The 19,645-nt window shown below is 55.6% G+C and overlaps 4 protein-coding genes across 4 annotated transcripts; 1 reads left to right on the plus strand and 3 right to left on the minus strand.

Annotated features, from left to right (window-relative positions):
* Window positions 1-45: 45 nt before the first annotated feature.
* On the minus strand, window positions 46-6,373 carry LOC104145754 (acrosin-like). Its single transcript, XM_068938523.1, has 5 exons — window positions 4,241-6,373; window positions 3,744-3,944; window positions 3,136-3,401; window positions 2,699-2,844; window positions 46-2,216 (listed from the first exon to the last, which is right to left on the minus strand). Exons 1-5 carry the CDS (start codon window positions 4,360-4,362, stop codon window positions 1,872-1,874), a joined length of 1,080 nt encoding a protein of 359 aa, XP_068794624.1. The 5' UTR covers window positions 4,363-6,373; the 3' UTR covers window positions 46-1,871.
* A 1,122-nt stretch (window positions 6,374-7,495) lies between these two features.
* On the minus strand, window positions 7,496-9,842 carry LOC138066750 (rab-like protein 2A). Its single transcript, XM_068938412.1, has 4 exons — window positions 9,640-9,842; window positions 8,577-8,674; window positions 8,249-8,332; window positions 7,496-7,941 (listed from the first exon to the last, which is right to left on the minus strand). The coding sequence occupies exons 1-4, from the start codon at window positions 9,728-9,730 to the stop codon at window positions 7,861-7,863; spliced, it is 354 nt and encodes a 117-aa protein (XP_068794513.1). The 5' UTR covers window positions 9,731-9,842; the 3' UTR covers window positions 7,496-7,860.
* Window positions 9,843-10,208: 366 nt separating this feature from the next.
* On the plus strand, window positions 10,209-15,134 carry ARSA (arylsulfatase A). The gene is made up of 8 exons (XM_068938083.1): window positions 10,209-10,543; window positions 10,886-11,126; window positions 11,671-11,889; window positions 12,378-12,547; window positions 13,048-13,172; window positions 13,346-13,473; window positions 13,899-14,001; window positions 14,115-15,134. The coding sequence occupies exons 1-8, from the start codon at window positions 10,314-10,316 to the stop codon at window positions 14,414-14,416; spliced, it is 1,518 nt and encodes a 505-aa protein (XP_068794184.1). The 5' UTR covers window positions 10,209-10,313; the 3' UTR covers window positions 14,417-15,134.
* Window positions 15,135-15,280: 146 nt separating this feature from the next.
* Window positions 15,281-19,330, minus strand: LOC138065711 (acrosin-like). The gene is given in 4 exon segments (XM_068931116.1): window positions 15,281-16,046; window positions 16,305-17,166; window positions 17,509-17,722; window positions 19,306-19,330. Coding segments are annotated over 4 exon segments (1,500 nt in total). The 3' UTR covers window positions 15,281-15,647.
* Between the last annotated feature and the right edge of the window lie 315 nt (window positions 19,331-19,645).

Raw genomic sequence — 19,645 nt, forward strand, 5'->3', positions numbered from 1 at the left:
CTCCCCATTGCTTTGTAGCTTATCCAGTGCTGCCTCTCTCTGCACCCATTTGGTCTCTGCTGCGCTGTTTCTCTGGGTTTCTCTTCCCCTTCTATTATGGAGCAGCCAAATCCAGTGGACTTCTGGACTCAGGGAATTTCTCTTTTCAGGCCTACTAGAGCTGAATGGGGTGGACTCTCACACCCAGAAGGTTTCTCCCATCCCAGTTTGATGGATGTGGCTGCACGTTCCAGTGTACGGATCCAAAGACTTAGCGTGTATTCCAAAGAGCCAGATACATACTCAAACATGCACGCACGCACACACGCGCGCGCGCGTGTGCACACACACACCCCCCCCCTCATGTGACTCGCAAAACAGATTAACACAGATAGTGGGTGCTGGTAAAGGCACCACTCTTAAAACAAACAGCACTCACATGAACATAGCCCAGTCCTTTTCTTCTCCTGCAGCTGATCATGACTGATGTTCACTAGTGAAGCATAAACACACCCTTACTTCTTAGATGCACAAGCAGCTCACATCCATGGATCCCTTGAATATTAGCAGGGCATTAAGCCCATCTAATATCCATGCCCAGATGCCAGGCTACTTACTCAGGCATCGGCTCAGACCTTGGGCCTTTCCAGATGTGGGTCTCATCTTGTTTGTGTGCTAGTCCAGCTTGACGAGTGCTTGTGAATTACACACGCACACAGGGATCCCACCAGTAGCTGGCCCTAGACACCTGATGTTTCCAACTACTGGCTCCCAGGCCTATGGGCCCCTAGGACCTGTGTTCCCTTCTCCCATTGCTAGCACCCAAGCCTCTCGACACACACTCACACAAGGAAGAGAGCAGGGTTACACAGAAAATGGTTTGGAATAGCTTTTATAAAGAAGGTAACATAGACTGTGCTGCAAGGCACAGTTAGATGAGCAGTTTGTTTATGTGTGACTGGCCCCTTTATCCCCCCCTACTCTCCATTTTCCCATGCTATATTTCCCCCTCATCTACCTTGACCCCTCCCATTCTCCACCCTAGTCTCCTTCCAAATAAACAACCCACCCCCCCACCACGCCCCGGTTACTTTTTGCCCACTGCTCCCAGTTTTGCTACATCAATACCCATATTTGGTATTTCAGATGCTGTTACCTAGTTCATCTTGGACTTCCATGTTATTACTGCTGCAATTTTCTAGTAGTGCTGGCCTTGCCAGATTCCACTCCCCAAAAAGGACCCCAGCAATCTCTTCGATTATCTGTGAAGCTTAAATATGCACTGTCTCTCATACTACTTCCTCTTAACCACTTGTGAAATCTGGCCATTCCTCATGGCACTGTCTGTAACTCTTGTCAGCTTCTCACTCTTATTTCTTATGTCAAGTGGCTCTTGGTCTGCTCAGTTAGCAAATCCTGAAGCCAGGGCCTGCCAAGTCATCCGCTTGCCTGCCTTCACACGTTCCCCAAAAGTCTTCTGCATGCCACATCATTTTTCCCTAGCCTCAGTATGCCAGCCTTCTCCATCCCGTTGCTGCCTGTGTGGCTGTGAGCACCCTCCTCTCTGAGCGGGCAGAGTTTCAGCCCGTTGGGTGACTCTTTGCCTTTGTGGCCACCTGGCTGCACGCAGCCTCGTGTTTCAGGTGCCATCTATGGAAGTCCCTGCCTTGCCCCCGAGACTGAATTGGACTGAGGCATAGTCAGCTCTGAGAATAGGCAGTTTTATTTCTAGAATTGAGTAAGCTTTCAGGGTGTGTGGGCAGTCAGAGGAGGACAGGCTGAGCAGAGCAGGCCTTTGGCCCTGGGGTTGCCTCTGGATCAGTGGGCATTGCCCCAGAAGGAAACGGTCACCATACATTGCAGCCTGCCCTGGATCCTGTTTGTCTTGCTGCTCAAGTCTTGCTTCCCTTTAGGACCTTCAACAGCTCCTGCACCCGAGTAAAGAATTCCATGAGCTTGTGGCGTGGATATGGGCAGGGCACAGGCCTGGCCGATTGTGTTGGTATTGGCCTTGGCCTATGGAATGGGCCTGAGGCAGAGAATGAATGACTCCATCTCCATGGCGCGTCTGTCTGCGTGCTCATCTGGATGAGGATCCAGTTGTAAAAGTGCTGAGTGGAGGTGTAGATTCCAGGCTGTTGTACTCTCCCGCAGCCTGTCCCCCAGCTAGTGACACCAACAAGCCAGTAGTAGTCGGCATTTTTATCTTTGCATACGAGGGGGCCACCGCTGTCGCCCTGCAGTGCAGGAGAGAGGTTTAAGGTGTTGCCAGAGTCTGCACTACAGCGGGGGCTGCTTCTCTCTAACAGCACCTGCCAGAGCTGTCTGCCCTGCACAGAGTGGCACGTCTCAGCAGCTGGAGCATACAGAAGCTTGTTGGGGCGGGGATCATGGGCCTGTAAGGTAGTGTTATCCCTCATGTCTGCACGGTGATCCCCGGATGTGTGGAACAGGGATGTTCCAGGGCAGGGATCTGGACCTGTGGGGCACCAAGCGCACTGGATGGGCTCTCTGGGGAGGGTCCCAGGCACCTGGGGCGAGGGGAGCGCTCAGCAAGGACCTGCAGACGGGAAGGGGAGGTGAGTTCTATCACTGGTGGGGACCCAGAGATGGGTGGGTGGGTGGGTGGCTGTGCAGGCAGAGCACAGGCAGCATACGTATGGGAAGTCATGACGAGGCTGCACCCACTGCTGTGGGCTGACTTGTTGCACTCTCCTACCTGGCAAGTGTCGATGGTACCTTGCTGATAGCCAGCACACAAGTTGCTGTTCTTGACAAGCCCACCATACCATTGGCTGCTGTTACAGATGCGGGTGTCAATGAGGTGGACCATGGCCTCCTGCAGAACATCAGGTCGTCTCCTAGCTGTGGGCATATAAAGGAATTGGCACCTGGCAGCTTGTTGCCAGTTCTCCCTCCCTGTCTGGGTGAATGGTTTCCCAAAGAGCTGGCTTTGGATCTTGAGGGGCATATTTACTGAGGCTTCCCTTCTGCCTTGCTTTGGGTTGTGGGACGAAGGCCATCCTTCTTCAAGCATATGTCCCTTTGGCTTGACCCTGGGGTTTGCCTTTGCTATCAGGGTAGCCCGGCCCCTAGCTCGACAGTGCACCGAGCATGCTCTCAGGGAACACCAGCCACCGCTTGTTGGGAACTCACATCCTTCCTGTGTGGCACCCCAACCACTGATGTAGCAGGGTGACAGCTCTGACACTCTCAGCGAGGCATCGGGCACACACGCAAGCTGTATATAGTAGCTGCACTGCACAGGTTGGTCCAATTCCAGCAATGCAATGTCATTTCTCTGTGAGCGGTTATTATAGTATTCGTGCACCACTAGCCGCTTAATGCTGCGCACTTGTGTCTCAGGGCCCAGCTGAGACAAGCGGGTTGCACCAATCACTACACGCCACAGCTCGATATCGCTGGAAGGGAGATAGAGAGAGGAGTGAGAGAGAGTAGAGCCATGCACTGTAGGAGCATGGCAGATCCTACTGTCAGCTTTACAGGGAGGAGAGGGATGCAGGGGCAGCCCTGTGTGGAGGCATAGTGCCCCAGCATGCCTTGGCACAGGGAAGGTAGAACGGAGGCTGCTAGAAGCAGTGGCGCAAGCCCAGCCTCCTCACAAGCAGCCTCTCAGCTGGGGTACTTTAATTGCCCAGGCACTAGGTGTGCTGCAAAGCAGGTGGCTGGGAAGAGGCTGAGGTGCTGCAGCCAGGGCACGTGCCTGTGTTGTGGGGACATCCCCATTCCCTGAGCCTCCTTACCCGGAGTCTTTGAAGCAGTGAGCTGCTGTGAGGACCCACTGTGGGCTGATGAGGGACCCTCCACATAAGTGCTTGGTGCCTATTAGCCAGGGGACCTGGATGCTGACAATCCAGGGCCAGGACCCTGGCTGCGCATTCATGCCACCGACGACGCGCATCATGCTATAGTAAGATTCCATGGGCCGGATCCCGCAGGTTCCTCTGTAATCAGAAACTTGTTAGTTGCTGCTCGACTGCTCCCCGCTCCACTCAGGCTGAAAGTCATGCGGTGTCCATCCTGATCCCCTCCCCATGAGGCAGTGTGTGGACAGCAGGGCCAAGGCACCCTGTGTGGTGTGCAGCTGTAGCCCTGCAGCGAGATGTGCTGGGAGCTGGGTGCTGGAGAGGAGCTGAGCCTCCTGCACGGGGCCTGGGAGCCTCCCGTGTGGCCGTGGGGGCAAGCAGGCTCCCTGCGAGGCTCCCCCAAGCACGCTCTCCCAAAGCCTCCGGCCACTTACCCACAACTGTCATATGTGTGGTGTGCGGGCCAGCACACGGCCAGCAACAAGAGGAGGGGGAACAAATTCATCTTTCCCAGCAGCACGAGGCAGCTGTGGGCACCCAGGCCTTGTTGCACCATCGCGGCAGCCGAGCACGGTGCCTGCAGTGTCCGTGTTGGCCCGGTGCCGTGGCGCTGAGGCCGATGTCACAGAGGTGCCGGTTCCGGAGCGCTGGGTCGTCACGGTGTGGTCCGTGCCAGCAGCAGGGCCAGCGCAGGGGGTTGTGAGCGGGAGCGGAGGCAGCAGCTGTGGGTGCTGGGATGGGACGTCCAGAGCGAGCCCCTGCAGAACACGGCTCGCGGGATGAGGGTGTGCAGCTCTGGGCAGGCAGCAGTGCCCAGCTCCCAGCATGGTCTCTGCTAAAGCTGTTTGCAGCTGTGGCAGACAAGCAGTGACGTGTAAGTGGAATAGGTCCAGCACACCCAGGTGATATGAGCTTTCCTACACAAAACAGTTAAATGCATGTGCAGCACAGTCCACCCTGGCCATGTTAGACCTATCAACACCATGTTGCAGCATTAATGTACTCACTTTCAACAAGCCACAGAGCGATTCTAATTCAACATAGCCTGGGGTTGCAGGGCAGCTGTGGCCCTTAGTACATGTGGCCAACTGCATGTGGTGTTAGGCATTGGACAAAGAAGGAGGCAATTTCCATGCTGTTCCCCCTCTCAGGCCCACATGCCCCTCTCCACAGCTATCCAGTTTGCACTGAAGCAGATCCCTTGCCATGCCCCCCTGGCTGTCACTTGCTGTGGCCCTGACTGCAGCTCCCAGCCAGCCCCCTCTGGGAATCCCAGGCCAGGCTACTCCCAGGCAACTCCTGACATTTGACAGCCCTTTCCCTCTGCCAAAGGGGCTGTTCATCTGCCAGGAAAGCCAGGATGGCTTTGTGAGCATCATCCTCTGAACTCAAAGGTGCCTCCAGCAGGTGATCCTCTTGGCCTGGTGCAGATTTAGCACTCTATCATTCATCCCTTGCACTGTTTGTAATTTTCACCCACCTAGACTGCCAAATCTGATACGCTGCAACTACCTCAGTCTGTACGCCCTAACAACTGGGCACCAACACAGATGGGCAGGAGCTTGGGGTGGCACTGTGACCGTCCACTAAATCCCTACAATGGAAGAAGGGTCAGAGGAGATGGGCAAGGGTGAGGTGCCCATGAAGCTCAGGAATAATGTAGGATGTGACTCATTAACAGCTGTTGCACAGAAAGCTAACTTTTTCTCAACACAAAGGAGACCTGAAGGTAGACTTTTTTGTACATAAACAGCTATGTTAGTTGAATGGATTAACAGGTGTAAATGCTTTCCTTGATTTCATCAAAAGTGTGAAAGTCTCCCTGAGTTAGCTCGATCAGCATGAGCGGAAGCGTACATATGGCTCAGCCCAATATAGAGTATAAAAGCTGAACAAATAACAAAAGAATTTTGAAGAGAGCTGGTTTCTACCCACATATTCCTTTCTGGCAATTGGGGATGCCCAGCATCGTGATGGTGAGCATATTATAGAGACCTGTAATGGGGATCACATGTGTATTGTGATTGAACTGTATATTACAGTAGCTATATTTTTCTAAGTGTAACTTACACTCGTAATGTGATTTCAGTATATTGCTGTATCACTCTGCTAAATCAAAATCCCATGTAACATCAAATATCTTCAAATAAGTAAATTGTGATCTTAAATATTACACCCTTCATGTGTAGAATAACTAAAAGAACCTGGTCAGAGAGTATTGGACTCTGACAGGCATACAGACACAAGGGACATGGCATGTCTCCACAGAAACTCTGCCCGCTCAGCTACAGACAGTGCCATGAGGAATGGCCAGATTTCACAAGTGGTTAAGAGGAAGTAGTATGAGAGACAGTGCATATTTAAGCTTCACAGATAATCGAAGAGATTGCTGGGGTCCTTTTTGGGGAGTGGAATCTGGCAAGGCCAGCACTACTAGAAAATTGCATCAGTAATAACATGGAAGTCCAAGATGAACTAGGTAACAGCATCTGAAATACCAAATATGGGTATTGATGTAGCAAAACTGGGAGCAGTGGGCAAAAAGTAACTGGGGCGTGGTGGGGGGGGTGGGTTGTTTATTTGGAAGGAGACTAGGGTGGAGAATGGGAGGGGTCAAGGTAGATGAGGGGGAAATATAGCATGGGAAAATGGAGAGTAGGGGGGGATAAAGGGGCCAGTCACACATAAACAAACTGCTCATCTAACTGAGCCTTGCAGCACAGTCTATGTTACCTTCTTTATAAAAGCTATTCCAAACCATTTTCTGTGTAACCCTGCTCTCTTCCTTGTGTGAGTGTGTGTCGAGAGGCTTGGGTGCTAGCAATGGGAGAAGGGAACACAGGTCCTAGGGGCCCATAGGCCTGGGAGCCAGTAGTTGGAAACATCAGGTGTCTAGGGCCAGCTACTGGTGGGATCCCTGTGTGCGTGTGTAATTCACAAGCACTCGTCAAGCTGGACTAGCACACAAACAAGATGAGACCCACATCTGGAAAGGCCCAAGGTCTGAGCCGATGCCTGAGTAAGTAGCCTGGCATCTGGGCATGGATATTAGATGGGCTTAATGCCCTGCTAATATTCAAGGGATCCATGGATGTGAGCTGCTTGTGCATCTAAGAAGTAAGGGTGTGTTTATGCTTCACTAGTGAACATCAGTCATGATCAGCTGCAGGAGAAGAAAAGGACTGGGCTATGTTCATGTGAGTGCTGTTTGTTTTAAGAGTGGTGCCTTTACCAGCACCCACTATCTGTGTTAATCTGTTTTGCGAGTCACATGAGGGGGGGGGTGTGTGTGTGCACACGCGCGCGCGCGTGTGTGCGTGCGTGCATGTTTGAGTATGTATCTGGCTCTTTGGAATACACGCTAAGTCTTTGGATCCGTACACTGGAACGTGCAGCCACATCCATCAAACTGGGATGGGAGAAACCTTCTGGGTGTGAGAGTCCACCCCATTCAGCTCTAGTAGGCCTGAAAAGAGAAATTCCCTGAGTCCAGAAGTCCACTGGATTTGGCTGCTCCATAATAGAAGGGGAAGAGAAACCCAGAGAAACAGCGCAGCAGAGACCAAATGGGTGCAGAGAGAGGCAGCACTGGATAAGCTACAAAGCAATGGGGAGGGCTGGCAGTTTGACCTGTGCTTTGCAGTAACTGGACAGCCCTATAACAAAAGTGCAGGACCCAAGCTCAAAGCTCTATAAAAACCTCTTTAGTGTTTGTTTTCTCCAGTAAGTACTATTAAAGCATCTGGGCAGGACCCTTCCCTGCAGATCCAAGAGTGGCTCAGCTCTCCCAGCAAGCTCAGCCTCTAAGGAACATGCAGCAGCCAGCAACCACGTGGATATTCTTGCCTTCTCCTCGACCACGGTGTGGCAGGGGGTTAGGGCCCAGTCAAGGAAGGCCATGCCCAGACAGTCACTCACAGGAAGGGGAAAGGCCCAGCTGTCCACCACCAGAGTACTGAGTGCATGAGAAAATCACTTTCCTCTGTGAAGGCCAGCTCTAACTAACCCCAGAAATCCAGGGAAATGGGAAACAACAAACTCGGGATCCAAGGCTTTAGGCAGATGGGGGCTTCTCCTCAGGGCAGCTCTCCTCTTCTTCCGACAAGTCCTCACTCTTCTTCTGCAGGTCAAAGCTCTGAAAAGGAGCAGGACAAGAAACTCTGAGAAGCAGGAGAGCAACAGCCACACCCTGCTTTGCTGTGATACTCTCAAACCCTGCCTAGGGCAGCATGAGCTCTCCAGAGTGCCGCCACCTCATCCATTCCAAACTAGACATGGGCAGCACACAAACCCCATAGTGTCACCCACTGTAAAGCAACTCTCTCCAAGCATGCAAAGTTTCACCCTTTGCTGCATGCTCTCAGCTTTCCCCGAGGGGAAAAAGGGCAGAGCTGCTAATCACTTAGGAGAGGGAGGAGTGCAGTAAGTAGAGTTTTTCTTACCTCCAGCTCTCGCATGACCTCATCCATGAAATCGCCGGAATTCTGTTTGTAAGCAACTGCCAGTTTGATAGCATCGTTGAAGAGCTGATGAGAAGGAAAATGCTTGTCACTCAACGTAAAGGGCGCTGGGTTTCTTCCAAGATAGGGAAACTGTCTATTTCCACCCCCCAAGAAAAAAACTCTGCAACAACCTACAGCTACCAGAACCATCACAAGGAACCAACCAGAAGCACTAGCCCCTTTTCTGCTCTCTGTGCCTACAGCAATCTCTGTGTCCTTGGACTGCATAGGGCTCTCATGGACACTGAGCCAAATAGCTATGTCTTACCTTCACTACGTTGGTGCCATCTGCAGCAGACACAAAGTAAAAGGGCAAATTGAACTTCCGGGCAAAGTTGAAGCTTTTCTGCGTCACCTTCATATCCGCTGGGGGAAAAAAGAAGAAGCGGTCACTGAGACACCACTGTAGGCAGAATGCCAGCATAGGCACGGGTTGGCGGAGCATACGGAGACCAGAGCCCGATCTAGTTGTCAAGGCCTCCTCGCTGCAGTGCAAGGCCAGGACAGTCCTCCCCGGGAGCCAGAGGGGTTTAAAAGTGACAGCATCAGCAAACGGTTGGCAAGAAGACACACAAAGGAAAGAGTTTTTGTTGCTTGTCCGTGGTGCTTGACTAAAACGCAGACGGAGCCTTATGCGCTATAAATGAATAACGCTTTGCAGCAGAAAACATCCCAGTTCACTTGCTGTGCTGCAACTGTGAATGTTTTCCAGGTGCATCCCTGTGACTTTTGCTATGTGTCCTCATGACCTGGACACCACTGCCAACACTAATCGTGCCTCTCCCTCCGTTTTGCACTTTCTAACCATACCTGGCCACTGTCTTTATGCCACGTTACCCACATTCCTGTGAGTCAAGGATAGGCTCACAGCATACAAGTGACCACGTTGTTCTATGGGTGTATTCAACAGACAGGTCTGGCTACTCTAAACGCAGTAGGCAAGGGGCCTTGTTTCAATTTTGAAGCAAATCTACAGCATATCTGCAGGCCATGCTGGCACAGCAGTATCAGCTCAAAGTTTTGGTAGAAAGACAGCCTGTATGCCAGCACAGGAGGAGGAGGACTCCAGACCAGCCGTCTTTTCTCCTGGAAGCAACAGCTAAAGTAGTTCAGATTCCAGATGCGTGCCAGCGAGCGCTGCCCGGGCAGCTGTTCCGCGCCTCCTCAGAGAAAGCAGGAAGCTGGACAAGCAATTCTGCAGGCTGGACCTGTGCTAAGAGCTGTAGGCTGATCATTTCCTTGTGCTGGTGGAAAACAGCAAACAAAGCAGGGGAGAGGAGTCCCCTGGAGCACTCTCCACTCTCACACAGAAAACTAAGAGCAGGATTCACCTGCGTAGACGCAGTGTCTACAATAGGGGTTCCAACAGCAGGTCAATTTGCCTCGTGTCCGGTCCGTGGATGCAAGGCTGTATCGACTCATCCTAGAGGAAAAGTCTTCCACTAGGTAAGATCGACCATGCCCTGAACCCCACCACCGCAGCGCGGGAGGCCCCGGCCGGCCCCTCAGGCGCTGCCCGCGGCGGACTACAGCTCCCGGCATGCCCCGCGGCCGCGCCGGTGACGCGACAGCCCGCGCCGGTCAGGTGACGGCTGGGGCCGCCGCGGCAGCCGGCTGGGCCGTTCCTGCCGGTTCCGGTTCCGGTGCGGGTGTGGGTGCGGGTGTGGGTGCGGGTGTGGGTGCGGGTGTGGGTGCGGGTGCCGGTGTCGGTGTGGGTGTTGGTGCGGGTGCCGGTGTCGGTGCCGGTGTGGGTGCGGGTGCCGGTGCGAGTGTTGGTGCGGGTGTGGGTGCGGGTGTCGGTGCGGGTGCCGGTGTCGGTGCGAGTGTTGGTGCGGGTGTGGGTGCGGGTGTGGGTGCGGGTGTGGGTGCGGGTGTCGGTGCGGGTGCGGGTGCGGGTGCCGGTGCGGGTGCCGGTGTCGGTTCTGCCTCCGCGGGCCGCGGCGGGGTGGGACGGGGCGGGTCGGTTCGCCCCCGGCTCAGCACCGTCTCAGCGAGCGGCGCGGCCATGGGGCCCCGGCGGCGGGGCCTGCTGGCGGCCCTAGCGCTGCTGGCCCTGCGCGGGGCGGCCGGCGCCCCCCCCAGCTTCGTGCTGCTGCTGGCCGACGACCTGGGCTTCGGGGACTTGGGGAGCTACGGGCACCCCTCCTCCGGCACGCCCAACCTGGACCGCATGGCCTCCCGCGGGCTGCGCTTCACCGACTTCTACAGCAGCTCGCCGGTGTGCAGCCCCTCGCGGTACGTGCCGGCCGTGGCCCGGCCCGGGGCGGGCAGCAGAGGCGCCGAGGCGCCGCTCACACCCGGATGCAGGGCTGCGGCGCTGGGCGCAGCGGGCCCCGGTCAGCCCGCCGCGGCCCAGGAGGCCCGAGGATCCAGCTGCTGCCCGAGGGGGCTGCGGGTCGCAGCAGGCGGGGGCGGCAGCAGTGGCGGCTGTGAGAGCAGGCAGCCGAACTGCCGGGTGCTTAGGCGCGGGGGACCCTCAGTGGAGACGAGATGTGGGCTGTTGGGTGGCGTGAGGTACCTTCCGCACTGCGTCTGAGGGGTGATACCTGTCTCTTGTCTCACTCCCCTCATCTCTAGGGCAGCCCTGCTGACAGGCCGGTTCCAGATGCGCTCTGGGGTTTACCCTGGTGTGTTCAACCCTGACTCCCGGGGAGGCCTGCCGCTGTCCGAGATCACCATTGCGGAGGTGCTGAAGACTAAGGGCTATGCCACAGCCATGGTTGGCAAGTGGCACCTGGGGCTGGGGATTAACGGGTCCTTCCTGCCTACCAGCCAGGGCTTTGACCACTTCTTGGGGGTGCCCTACTCCCATGACCAGGTGAGAGCTGGATCAAGTGCATGAGGTTGTCACGGAGTTGTGGGGGAGTGCCCTGAATATGAGATGGGAAGAGCGTATAGGCTAGGTTAGTGCTTACAAAGGCAGGCGTGTGGTTGCAGCCAAGGAGATGGATGCTGGTGGGGAAAGGCTGTCTCTGAGGTGCTGTCATGATAGCACCATGTCTCAGCCTGTTGGTGGCGGTTGTGTGCTGTCATGATAGCACCATGTCTCAGCCTGTTGGTGGCGGTTGTGTGGGAGTATGTCAGCCTTCTGTTCAGGGAGAGCAGTTGTGTGCTGTGGACTGCGTGAAGGAGGGTCAGCTTCTGGTGTACAAAGAAACATCTGAATTGCTGTCAGGAGAAAATGATTTTGTGGCAGCATGGTCCTTGGCCAGTTTTGGGGTTGGTCTAGTTCCTGGGCTTCTGGAAGGGGGTGCCCAAAGGCTGCCTGTGGGGCCTGGTGGTGGGCTGTGAGACTCTTTGCACCCTTTCCCTCACTATCCTGCAGAACAGATAAAGGACAAAATGTTATTTTCTCTCTCCAGGGCCCCTGCCAGAATCTCACCTGCTTCCCGCCTGACATCAAGTGTTTTGGGACTTGTGACCAGGGCTTAGTGCCTGTCCCGCTGCTCTGGAATCAGAGCATTGTACAGCAGCCAGTTTCCTTCCCCGATCTGGTGCCACTCTACAACAAATTCTCCCGGGACTTCATCACTGACTGTGCCCAGCGAGGCCTCCCCTTCCTACTCTACTATGCCTCCCACGTAGGAGAGGGGGAGGGCTGCTCTGGGTGCAAGGGTTGGGGAGGAAGCCTTTGTCCTGTGGGAAGAGCAGGGAAGCGCTTTGGCTCCTGCAGCCCCAGGCATGTACTGAGATGTCAGTACCCAGAGGAAATCCTTACCCTGGCTGACTTGGGGTTGGTGTTCCCATGCTCAAGTCTCGTGATAGCACCATCCTGGTAATGTTCTTGGGCTGTTTCCATCTGGAGCTTTGCCTGCTCCCCTGGGCTAGGAGTCCATCTGGGACAGCCTCCCACCCTCTTTGAAACTCCACATCCTCTATTGGCACTGAGCTCCTTTTGTGCTATTTCTGAGAGGTGACTCTGAAGCCTGGGGGCAAGCCCCTTGTCATTTCATGTGTCTTGTCACGTATCTCCATATCCTAACTGGGGTGTTCACTGTCCCTGGGTGAGTACAGGAACCAGGTGCAGCTCTGAGAGTTTATGTAGCAGTCCTCTCTCCCCTCTCTCCAGCATACACACTATCCCCAGTTTGCAAGTCAGGAGTACACAGGACAGTCACAGCGGGGGCCCTTTGGCGATGCTCTCTTGGAATTTGATGGCTCAGTGGGACAGTTGCTGCAGGCGTTGCAGGACAATGGTCTTACTAACAGGACCCTGGTGTTTTTCACCTCTGACAATGGGTGAGTGGGCTCAGTGGGGGGCAAGATTCCTTTTTGGCAAGATTCTGCTGCCTTGGTGTGGGGGAGCTGGAACAAGGCATTGGGTGGCTGGGGCACAAGTGACGTGGTGTGGCATCACCAGGTGAGACCCCAGTGGCCTGGAGTGAGGCAGGGGGTGATGCTGTTCTGGATAGCACCTGCTGCATGAGCCCTTCCTTGCCCCTGGGAATTGGCTGTTCTTTCCTCATGGGCAGAAACTCCACAGGCTTGGGGCCAAGGGTGTGCAGCTGGAATACCTCCCAATTCCCCTCCTGAGTGGATGACCTTGGTCTCTAGTGCCTTGCTCAGCTGTCTTGTACACCTCAGCCTCCTCACCCCATGCCACCTGCCTTACAAGGCTGAGGAGGGTGGCAGGGTCACTCTTTGGTGCCTTGTGCCATGGCCCCACTGACAGCATTAGGGAAGGGGTAGCGTGGACCTGTGAGACTAACAGGAGGTGATTCCTGTCTCTTCCCTCACAGCCCTTCCACCATGCGAATGGCACGTGGGGGCAGCTCTGGCCTTCTGAGGTGTGGGAAAGGAACAACATATGAAGGTGGCATGCGGGAACCAGCAGTGGCTTATTGGCCAGGCCGCATCACTCCAGGTGAGACCTGGTGTCACTTGTCTTTCGTGTGCTGGTGCTAGCTGAGGCAGGGGAGTTGTCACAGCTCAACTTTCCTGGGACAGGCAGAAGAGGGGAGAGAAGTGGTGAGGATGGCAGGGGCGGGAATGGGATCAGGTGCTTGAACCTTTCTTTGTGCCTTGCTGTGGTGGCAGGAGTGACCCACGAGCTGGCAAGCACCCTGGACATCCTGCCAACACTGACTGCCCTGGCTGGAGCAGCTCTCCCCAGTGTTGCCCTGGATGGCTATGACTTGAGTCCAGTGCTGTTTGGATTGGGGAAGGTGAGTTCTGCAGGCCAGTTCTGACTAGTGCAGCACATGGAGGCTGGGTGTGGGGCAGTGGCTGTCTGCCTGCTGAGTAGCCCCAGCTGGGGGTCTGGGTAGAGCCATGAGCTGGGAGATTTTCTGGTGCAGGCCCAGGCCATGCCATGGAGTTCCTCGGCTTCTCTGGTCTGCTCTGAAACATGCTCTAACAACTGCAACATGTTGGCAAGCCAAACACCCAGGGCTGCAGTGCCTGGACAGAGCCTCAATTCCTTTGTTTTGGGAGCGAGTAGGATGCTGTTGCTCATTGCTGTTCCCACTCCATCCTGATTGCAGTATCAGGGCTCCTATGTGACTCCCTAGAGACTCTGCTTGGTCCTGTCCCAGCCTCTCCTCCAGCCTCACACCTGTACAGGTGACCTCAGCTCTGTTGCTTCCCACAGAGTCCCCGTCAGATGATGTTCTACTATCCGCCGAGCCCCGATCAACTGCATGGCCCCTTTGCTGTCAGGCTTGGGAAGTACAAGGCCCACTACTTCACACAAGGTCAGCATTGCCTCCTCTCCTCTGCACAGGTGGCTTGGTGAAGTTCCATCTGGTTTTGCTGTCCAAAGCTCAATGAGAGGAAACTGAGCTATACTTGGGGACTTCTTTTGCAGGTTCCTTTCACAGTGATACCACCCCTGACCAGGCCTGCCATGGGCTGACCCCGCTGACTCCCCATGTGCCCCCACTGCTCTTTGATCTGGAGTCAGACCCTGCTGAACATTACGATTTGGTGCAGAGTGGTGCAAGGCCAGAGGTTATGCAAGTGCTGAAGGAGATCAAACTGCAGAAGGTGCTTTTTGAGCAACACTTGGAGTTTGGAGAAAGCCAGATCAGGAAGGGCAGAGATCCTGCCCTGCAGCCCTGCTGCATCCCAGACTGCACCCCCAAGCCCTCCTGTTGCCACTGCTCCTAGCCTTCTGCTGCCCCAGTCCCTTCAGTTGCTTCACACTTGCACTCTATCCCAAACCCACCTATCAGAGCCCTCTGCTAACCGAGCTCAGCCACAGAGCTGCCTGGAGCTCTGTGACACCCCTGACTTCAGGGGTGCTGGCGTGGTGAGCTGTGAGTTGGGGAGGGTATCAGCCCTCCTGGAGGGAGGTCAGTGGACCCTGTGCTCCACACTGGACTGCCAGGCTGAGGTCTCTTTCCAGAAACGTTGAATTGTTCAGGGAGGGACCATATTACAGCATCATCTTCAGAGTCAGGACAGCTCCATTCAAATCATGATGAGGGTGAAGCAAAGGGCATGCCGTGGTATCTTCAGATCCCAATTTGCTGGAGGTATGCTATGTAACCCTGAATGGGAACAGACAAATGAGCTGCAGCACCCCAACCTGCCAGGGGCTATGAACACTCAGTTTTACTACATCAATACCCAAATTTGGTATTTCAGATGCTGTTACCTGATTCAGCTCAGGCTGCTGTTATTACTGATGTGACTTCCTAGATAACACTGGCCTTGCCAGATTCCACTCCCTAGCAATCCCTTCAACTACCTGTGAAGCTTGGCCATCTCTCACATGACTCCCCCTTAACCCCTTGTGAAATCTGGCCATTCCTTGTAATGCTGTCTGTAACATGTCAGTTTCTAACTCTGTTATTTATTATGTTCAACAATTTCTCATATCATGTCCAGGAGTTTCTCTTGGTCTGCTCAGTTAGCAAATCCTGAAGCCAGGGCCTGCCAAGTCATCCGCTTGCCTGCCTTCACACGTTCCCCAAAAGTCTTCTGCATGCCACATCATTTTTCCCTAGCCTCAGTATGCCAGCCTTCTCCATCCCGTTGCTGCCTGTGTGGCTGTGAGCACCCTCCTCTCTGAGCGGGCAGAGTTTCAGCCCGTTGGGTGACTCTTTGCCTTTGTGGCCACCTGGCTGCACGCAGCCTCGTGTTTCAGGTGCCATCTATGGAAGTCCCTGCCTTGCCCCCGAGACTGAATTGGACTGAGGCATAGTCAGCTCTGAGAATAGGCAGTTTTATTTCTAGAATTGAGTAAGCTTTCAGGGTTTGTGGGCAGTCAGAGGAGGACAGGCTGAGCAGAGCAGGCCTTTGGCCCTGGGGTTGCCTCTGGATCAGTGGGCATTGCCCCAGAAGGAAACGGTCACCATACATTGCAGCCTGCCCTGGATCCTGTTTGTCTTGCTGCTTAAGCCTCACTTTCTGTTATGACTTGCAGGAGTTCCTGAAGCAGAGAAAAGAAGTCCGCCAACTTCTTGCGTGGAAATGGGCAGGAGCCAGGTCTGCCTGCATGTGTTGGTATTGGGCTATGGAATGGGCCTGAGGCAGACATTGGTGCCGAAGTAGGCTCTCCTGCTGGGTGCAGTCCAATCTGGACGAGGATCCAGTTGTAAAAGTGCTGAGTGGAGGTGTAGATTCCAGGCTGTTGTACTCTCCCGCAGCCTGTCCCCCAGCTAGTGACACCAACAAGCCAGTAGTAGTCGGCATTTTTATCTTTGCATACGAGGGGGCCACCGCTGTCGCCCTGCAGTGCAGGAGAGAGGTTTAAGGTGTTGCCAGAGTCTGCACTACAGCGGGGGCTGCTTCTCTAACAGCACCTGCCAGAGCTGTCTGCCCTGCACAGAGTGGCACGTCTCAGCAGCTGGAGCATACAGAAGCTTGTTGGGGCGGGGATCATGGGCCTGTAAGGTAGTGTTATCCCTCATGTCTGCACGGTGATCCCCGGATGTGTGGAACAGGGATGTTCCAGGGCAGGGATCTGGACCTGTGGGGCACCAAGCGCACTGGATGGGCTCTCTGGGGAGGGTCCCAGGCACCTGGGGCGAGGGGAGCGCTCAGCAAGGACCTGCAGACGGGAAGGGGAGGTGAGTTCTATCACTGGTGGGGACCCAGAGATGGGTGGGTGGGTGGGTGACTGTGCAGGCAGAGCACAGGCAGCATACGTATGGGAAGTCATGACGAGGCTGCACCCACTGCTGTGGGCTGACTTGTTGCACTCTCCTACCTGGCAAGAGTCGATGGTACCTTGCTGATAGCCAGCACACAAGTTGCTGTTCTTGACAAGCCCGCCATACCATTGGCTGCTGTTACAGATGCGGGTGTCAATGAGGTGGACCATGGCCTCCTGCAGAACATCAGGTCGTCTCTTAGCTGTGGGCATATAAAGGAATTGGCACCTGGCAGCTTGTTGCCAGTTCTCCCTCCCTGTCTGGGTGAATGGTTTCCCAAAGAGCTGGCTTTGGATCTTGAGGGGCATATTTACTGAGGCTTCCCTTCTGCCTTGCTTTGGGTTGTGGGACGAAGGCCATCCTTCTTCAAGCATATGTCCCTTTGGCTTGACCCTGGGGTTTGCCTTTGCTATCAGGGTAGCCCGGCCCCTAGCTCAACAGTGCACCGAGCATGCTCTCAGGGAACACCAGCCACCGCTTGTTGGGAACTCACATCCTTCCTGTGTGGCACCCCAACCACTGATGTAGCAGGGTGACAGCTCTGACACTCTCAGCGAGGCATCGGGCACACACGCAAGCTGTATATAGTAGCTGCACTGCACAGGTTGGTCCAATTCCAGCAATGCAATGTCATTTCTCTGTGAGCGGTTATTATAGTATTCGTGCACCACTAGCTGCTTAATGCTGCGCACTTGTGTCTCAGGGCCCAGCTGAGACAAGCGGGTTGCACCAATCACTACACGCCACAGCTCGATATCGCTGGAAGGGAGATAGAGAGAGGAGTGAGAGAGAGTAGAGCCATGCACTGTAGGAGCATGGCAGATCCTACTGTCAGCTTTACAGGGAGGAGAGGGATGCAGGGGCAGCCCTGTGTGGAGGCATAGTGCCCCAGCATGCCTTGGCACAGGGAAGGTAGAACGGAGGCTGCTAGAAGCAGTGGCGCAAGCCCAGCCTCCTCACAAGCAGCCTCTCAGCTGGGGTACTTTAATTGCCCAGGCACTAGGTGTGCTGCAAAGCAGGTGGCTGGGAAGAGGCTGAGGTGCTGCAGCCAGGGCACGTGCCTGTGTTGTGGGGACATCCCCATTCCCTGAGCCTCCTTACCCGGAGTCTTTGAAGCAGTGAGCTGCTGTGAGGACCCACTGTGGGCTGATGAGGGACCCTCCACATAAGTGCTTGGTGCCTATTAGCCAGGGGACCTGGATGCTGACAATCCAGGGCCAGGACCCTGGCTGCGCATTCGTGCCACCCACGATGCGCGTTGTGCTGTACTGAGAAGTCACCGATCGGATCCCGCAGGTTCCTCTGTAATCAGAAACTTGTTAGTTGCTGCTCGACTGCTCCCCGCTCCACTCAGGCTGAAAGTCATGCGGTGTCCATCCTGATCCCCTCCCCACGAGGCAGCGTGTGGACAGCAGGGCCAAGGCACCCTGTGTGGTGTGCAGCTGTAGCCCTGCAGCGAGATGTGCTGGGAGCTGGGTGCTGGAGAGGAGCTGAGCCTCCTGCACGGGGCCTGGGAGCCTCCCGTGTGGCCGTGGGGGCAAGCAGGCTCCCTGCGAGGCTCCCCCAAGCACGCTCTCCCAAAGCCTCCGGCCACTTACCCACAACTGTCATATGTGTGGTGTGCGGGCCAGCACACGGCCAGCAACAAGAGGAGGGGGAACAAATTCATCTTTCCCAGCAGCACGAGGCAGCTGTGGGCACCCAGGCCTTGTTGCACCATCGCGGCAGCCGAGCACGGTGCCTGCAGTGTCCGTGTTGGCCCGGTGCCGTGGCGCTGAGGCCGATGTCACAGAGGTGCCGGTTCCGGAGCGCTGGGTCGTCACGGTGTGGTCCGTGCCAGCAGCAGGGCCAGCGCAGGGGGTTGTGAGCGGGAGCGGAGGCAGCAGCTGTGGGTGCTGGGATGGGACGTCCAGAGCGAGCCCCTGCAGAACACGGCTCGCGGGATGAGGGTGTGCAGCTCTGGGCAGGCAGCAGTGCCCAGCTCCCAGCACGGCCTCTGTTTATGGCTAGCAGGAGAAAACATAGTGTGACTTTGTTACCCACTTGGGAAGTGGAATGCCACTCTGCTCCCTGCAGCTGCTGGCCCCCTGGTCTTTTCCAAAACACATTCCCCAAGGAACACAGCTACTACAGAGAGCGTGCACATTTGATAGGTGTGGAAGAGCCAGACTGGTTTACAGCAGTGGCGGACAAGCAGTGATCTGAAAGCAGGATGAGTCCAGCACAGCTGGGTGGTGCACACCATATGGCTGTGTTTGTGGGTGCACACACTGTGTGTGTGTGTGTGTATGCGTGTGTACTGTATGCAGGCTCGCAAGTGGGGGGGGGGTTCTCTCTGCATGTGCACATGATGTTTATGCAGTCACAGTGTGTGGGTGTGCTCTGTGCACAAGTGCACTCTATGTATATGCACTGTTTCAGTGCACATTGCTTGTATGCATCCCGTGTTCAGGTGGGCGGGCAAGTTTGTGAGTGTGGACGTTATGTCTGTATTCACTCTGTGAGTGCGTGAAGTGTGCGTGTTCATTCTGTGCATATGCAGACAGGCTGCATGTGTGTGCACGCGTGTGTGCAGACTATGTGTTTGCAAGGACTCTGTGCATGCTGTCTGCTGCGTGTGTGCGTATGGACCGTGTGTGAAGACTCTGGGCACGCCGACTGCGTGGGGTGTGTGCCGTGTCCCCCCGCCGCCGCCAGGGGGCGCCGCCGCCCCACCGCCTCCCAGTGGAATCGGGCACCGGCATCGCGCGTGGGCACCGCACGCTGCCATTGCACACCGGCACCGGCACCGGTGTCGGTATCACCCACCGGCATCGTGCATCAGCACCACTGACCTGCACCATGCACCGGCGTCACTCACTGGCATCACACATTGGCACTGGCATCAGCATCACTCACCGGCTTTGTACACTGGCACCAGCATCGTGCACTGGCATCAACATTGCTCACCAGCATTGTGCACTGGCACCATGCGCGAGCACTGGCACTGCTCACCAGCATTGCGCTCTGGCACTGCTCACTGGCACTGCACACCAGTACTGGCACTGTGCACCCGGACTGTGTACTGTGGCTGCCCCCACTGTGGGCACCAGCCTGAGGGCTTTCTGTCTTCCTGGGTGCCACAGGGAGGACAGGGCACCCAAGGGGCCGGGCTGGGAGCCCTCCTGCACTTGGGGTCATGGCAGGGCAGTGGGTGACCTGGTGGTCCCCGAGCATCTGGATGGATCCTGTATGTGAT

This window comes from Struthio camelus, chromosome 1 (genome assembly GCF_040807025.1).
Source record: "Struthio camelus isolate bStrCam1 chromosome 1, bStrCam1.hap1, whole genome shotgun sequence".
NCBI lineage: Eukaryota > Metazoa > Chordata > Aves > Struthioniformes > Struthionidae > Struthio > Struthio camelus.

Bases quoted from the DNA above. Each gene is read 5' to 3' on its own strand.
- LOC104145754 (XM_068938523.1), bottom strand. From the start codon at position 4,362: ATGGTGCAACAAGGCCTGGGTGCCCACAGCTGCCTCGTGCTGCTGGGA. The intron at 3,402-3,743 runs GTAAGGAGGCTC...TCTCCCTTCCAG, and splicing joins CACTGCTTCAAAGACTCCGG to CGATATCGAGCTGTGGCGTG. The intron at 2,845-3,135 runs GTGAGTTCCCAA...ATATGCCCACAG, and splicing joins GGGTGCCACACAGGAAGGAT to CTAGGAGACGACCTGATGTT.
- LOC138066750 (XM_068938412.1), bottom strand. From the start codon at position 9,730: ATGAGTCGATACAGCCTTGCATCCACGGACCGGACACGAGGCAAATTG. The intron at 8,675-9,639 runs GTGAATCCTGCT...TTTTTCCCCCAG, and splicing joins TAGACACTGCGTCTACGCAG to CGGATATGAAGGTGACGCAG. The intron at 7,942-8,248 runs GTAAGAAAAACT...GCTCCTTTTCAG, and splicing joins AGGTCATGCGAGAGCTGGAG to AGCTTTGACCTGCAGAAGAA.
- ARSA (XM_068938083.1), top strand. From the start codon at position 10,314: ATGGGGCCCCGGCGGCGGGGCCTGCTGGCGGCCCTAGCGCTGCTGGCC. The intron at 10,544-10,885 runs GTACGTGCCGGC...CCTCATCTCTAG, and splicing joins CCGGTGTGCAGCCCCTCGCG to GGCAGCCCTGCTGACAGGCC. The intron at 12,548-13,047 runs GTGAGTGGGCTC...CTTCCCTCACAG, and splicing joins TTTTTCACCTCTGACAATGG to CCCTTCCACCATGCGAATGG.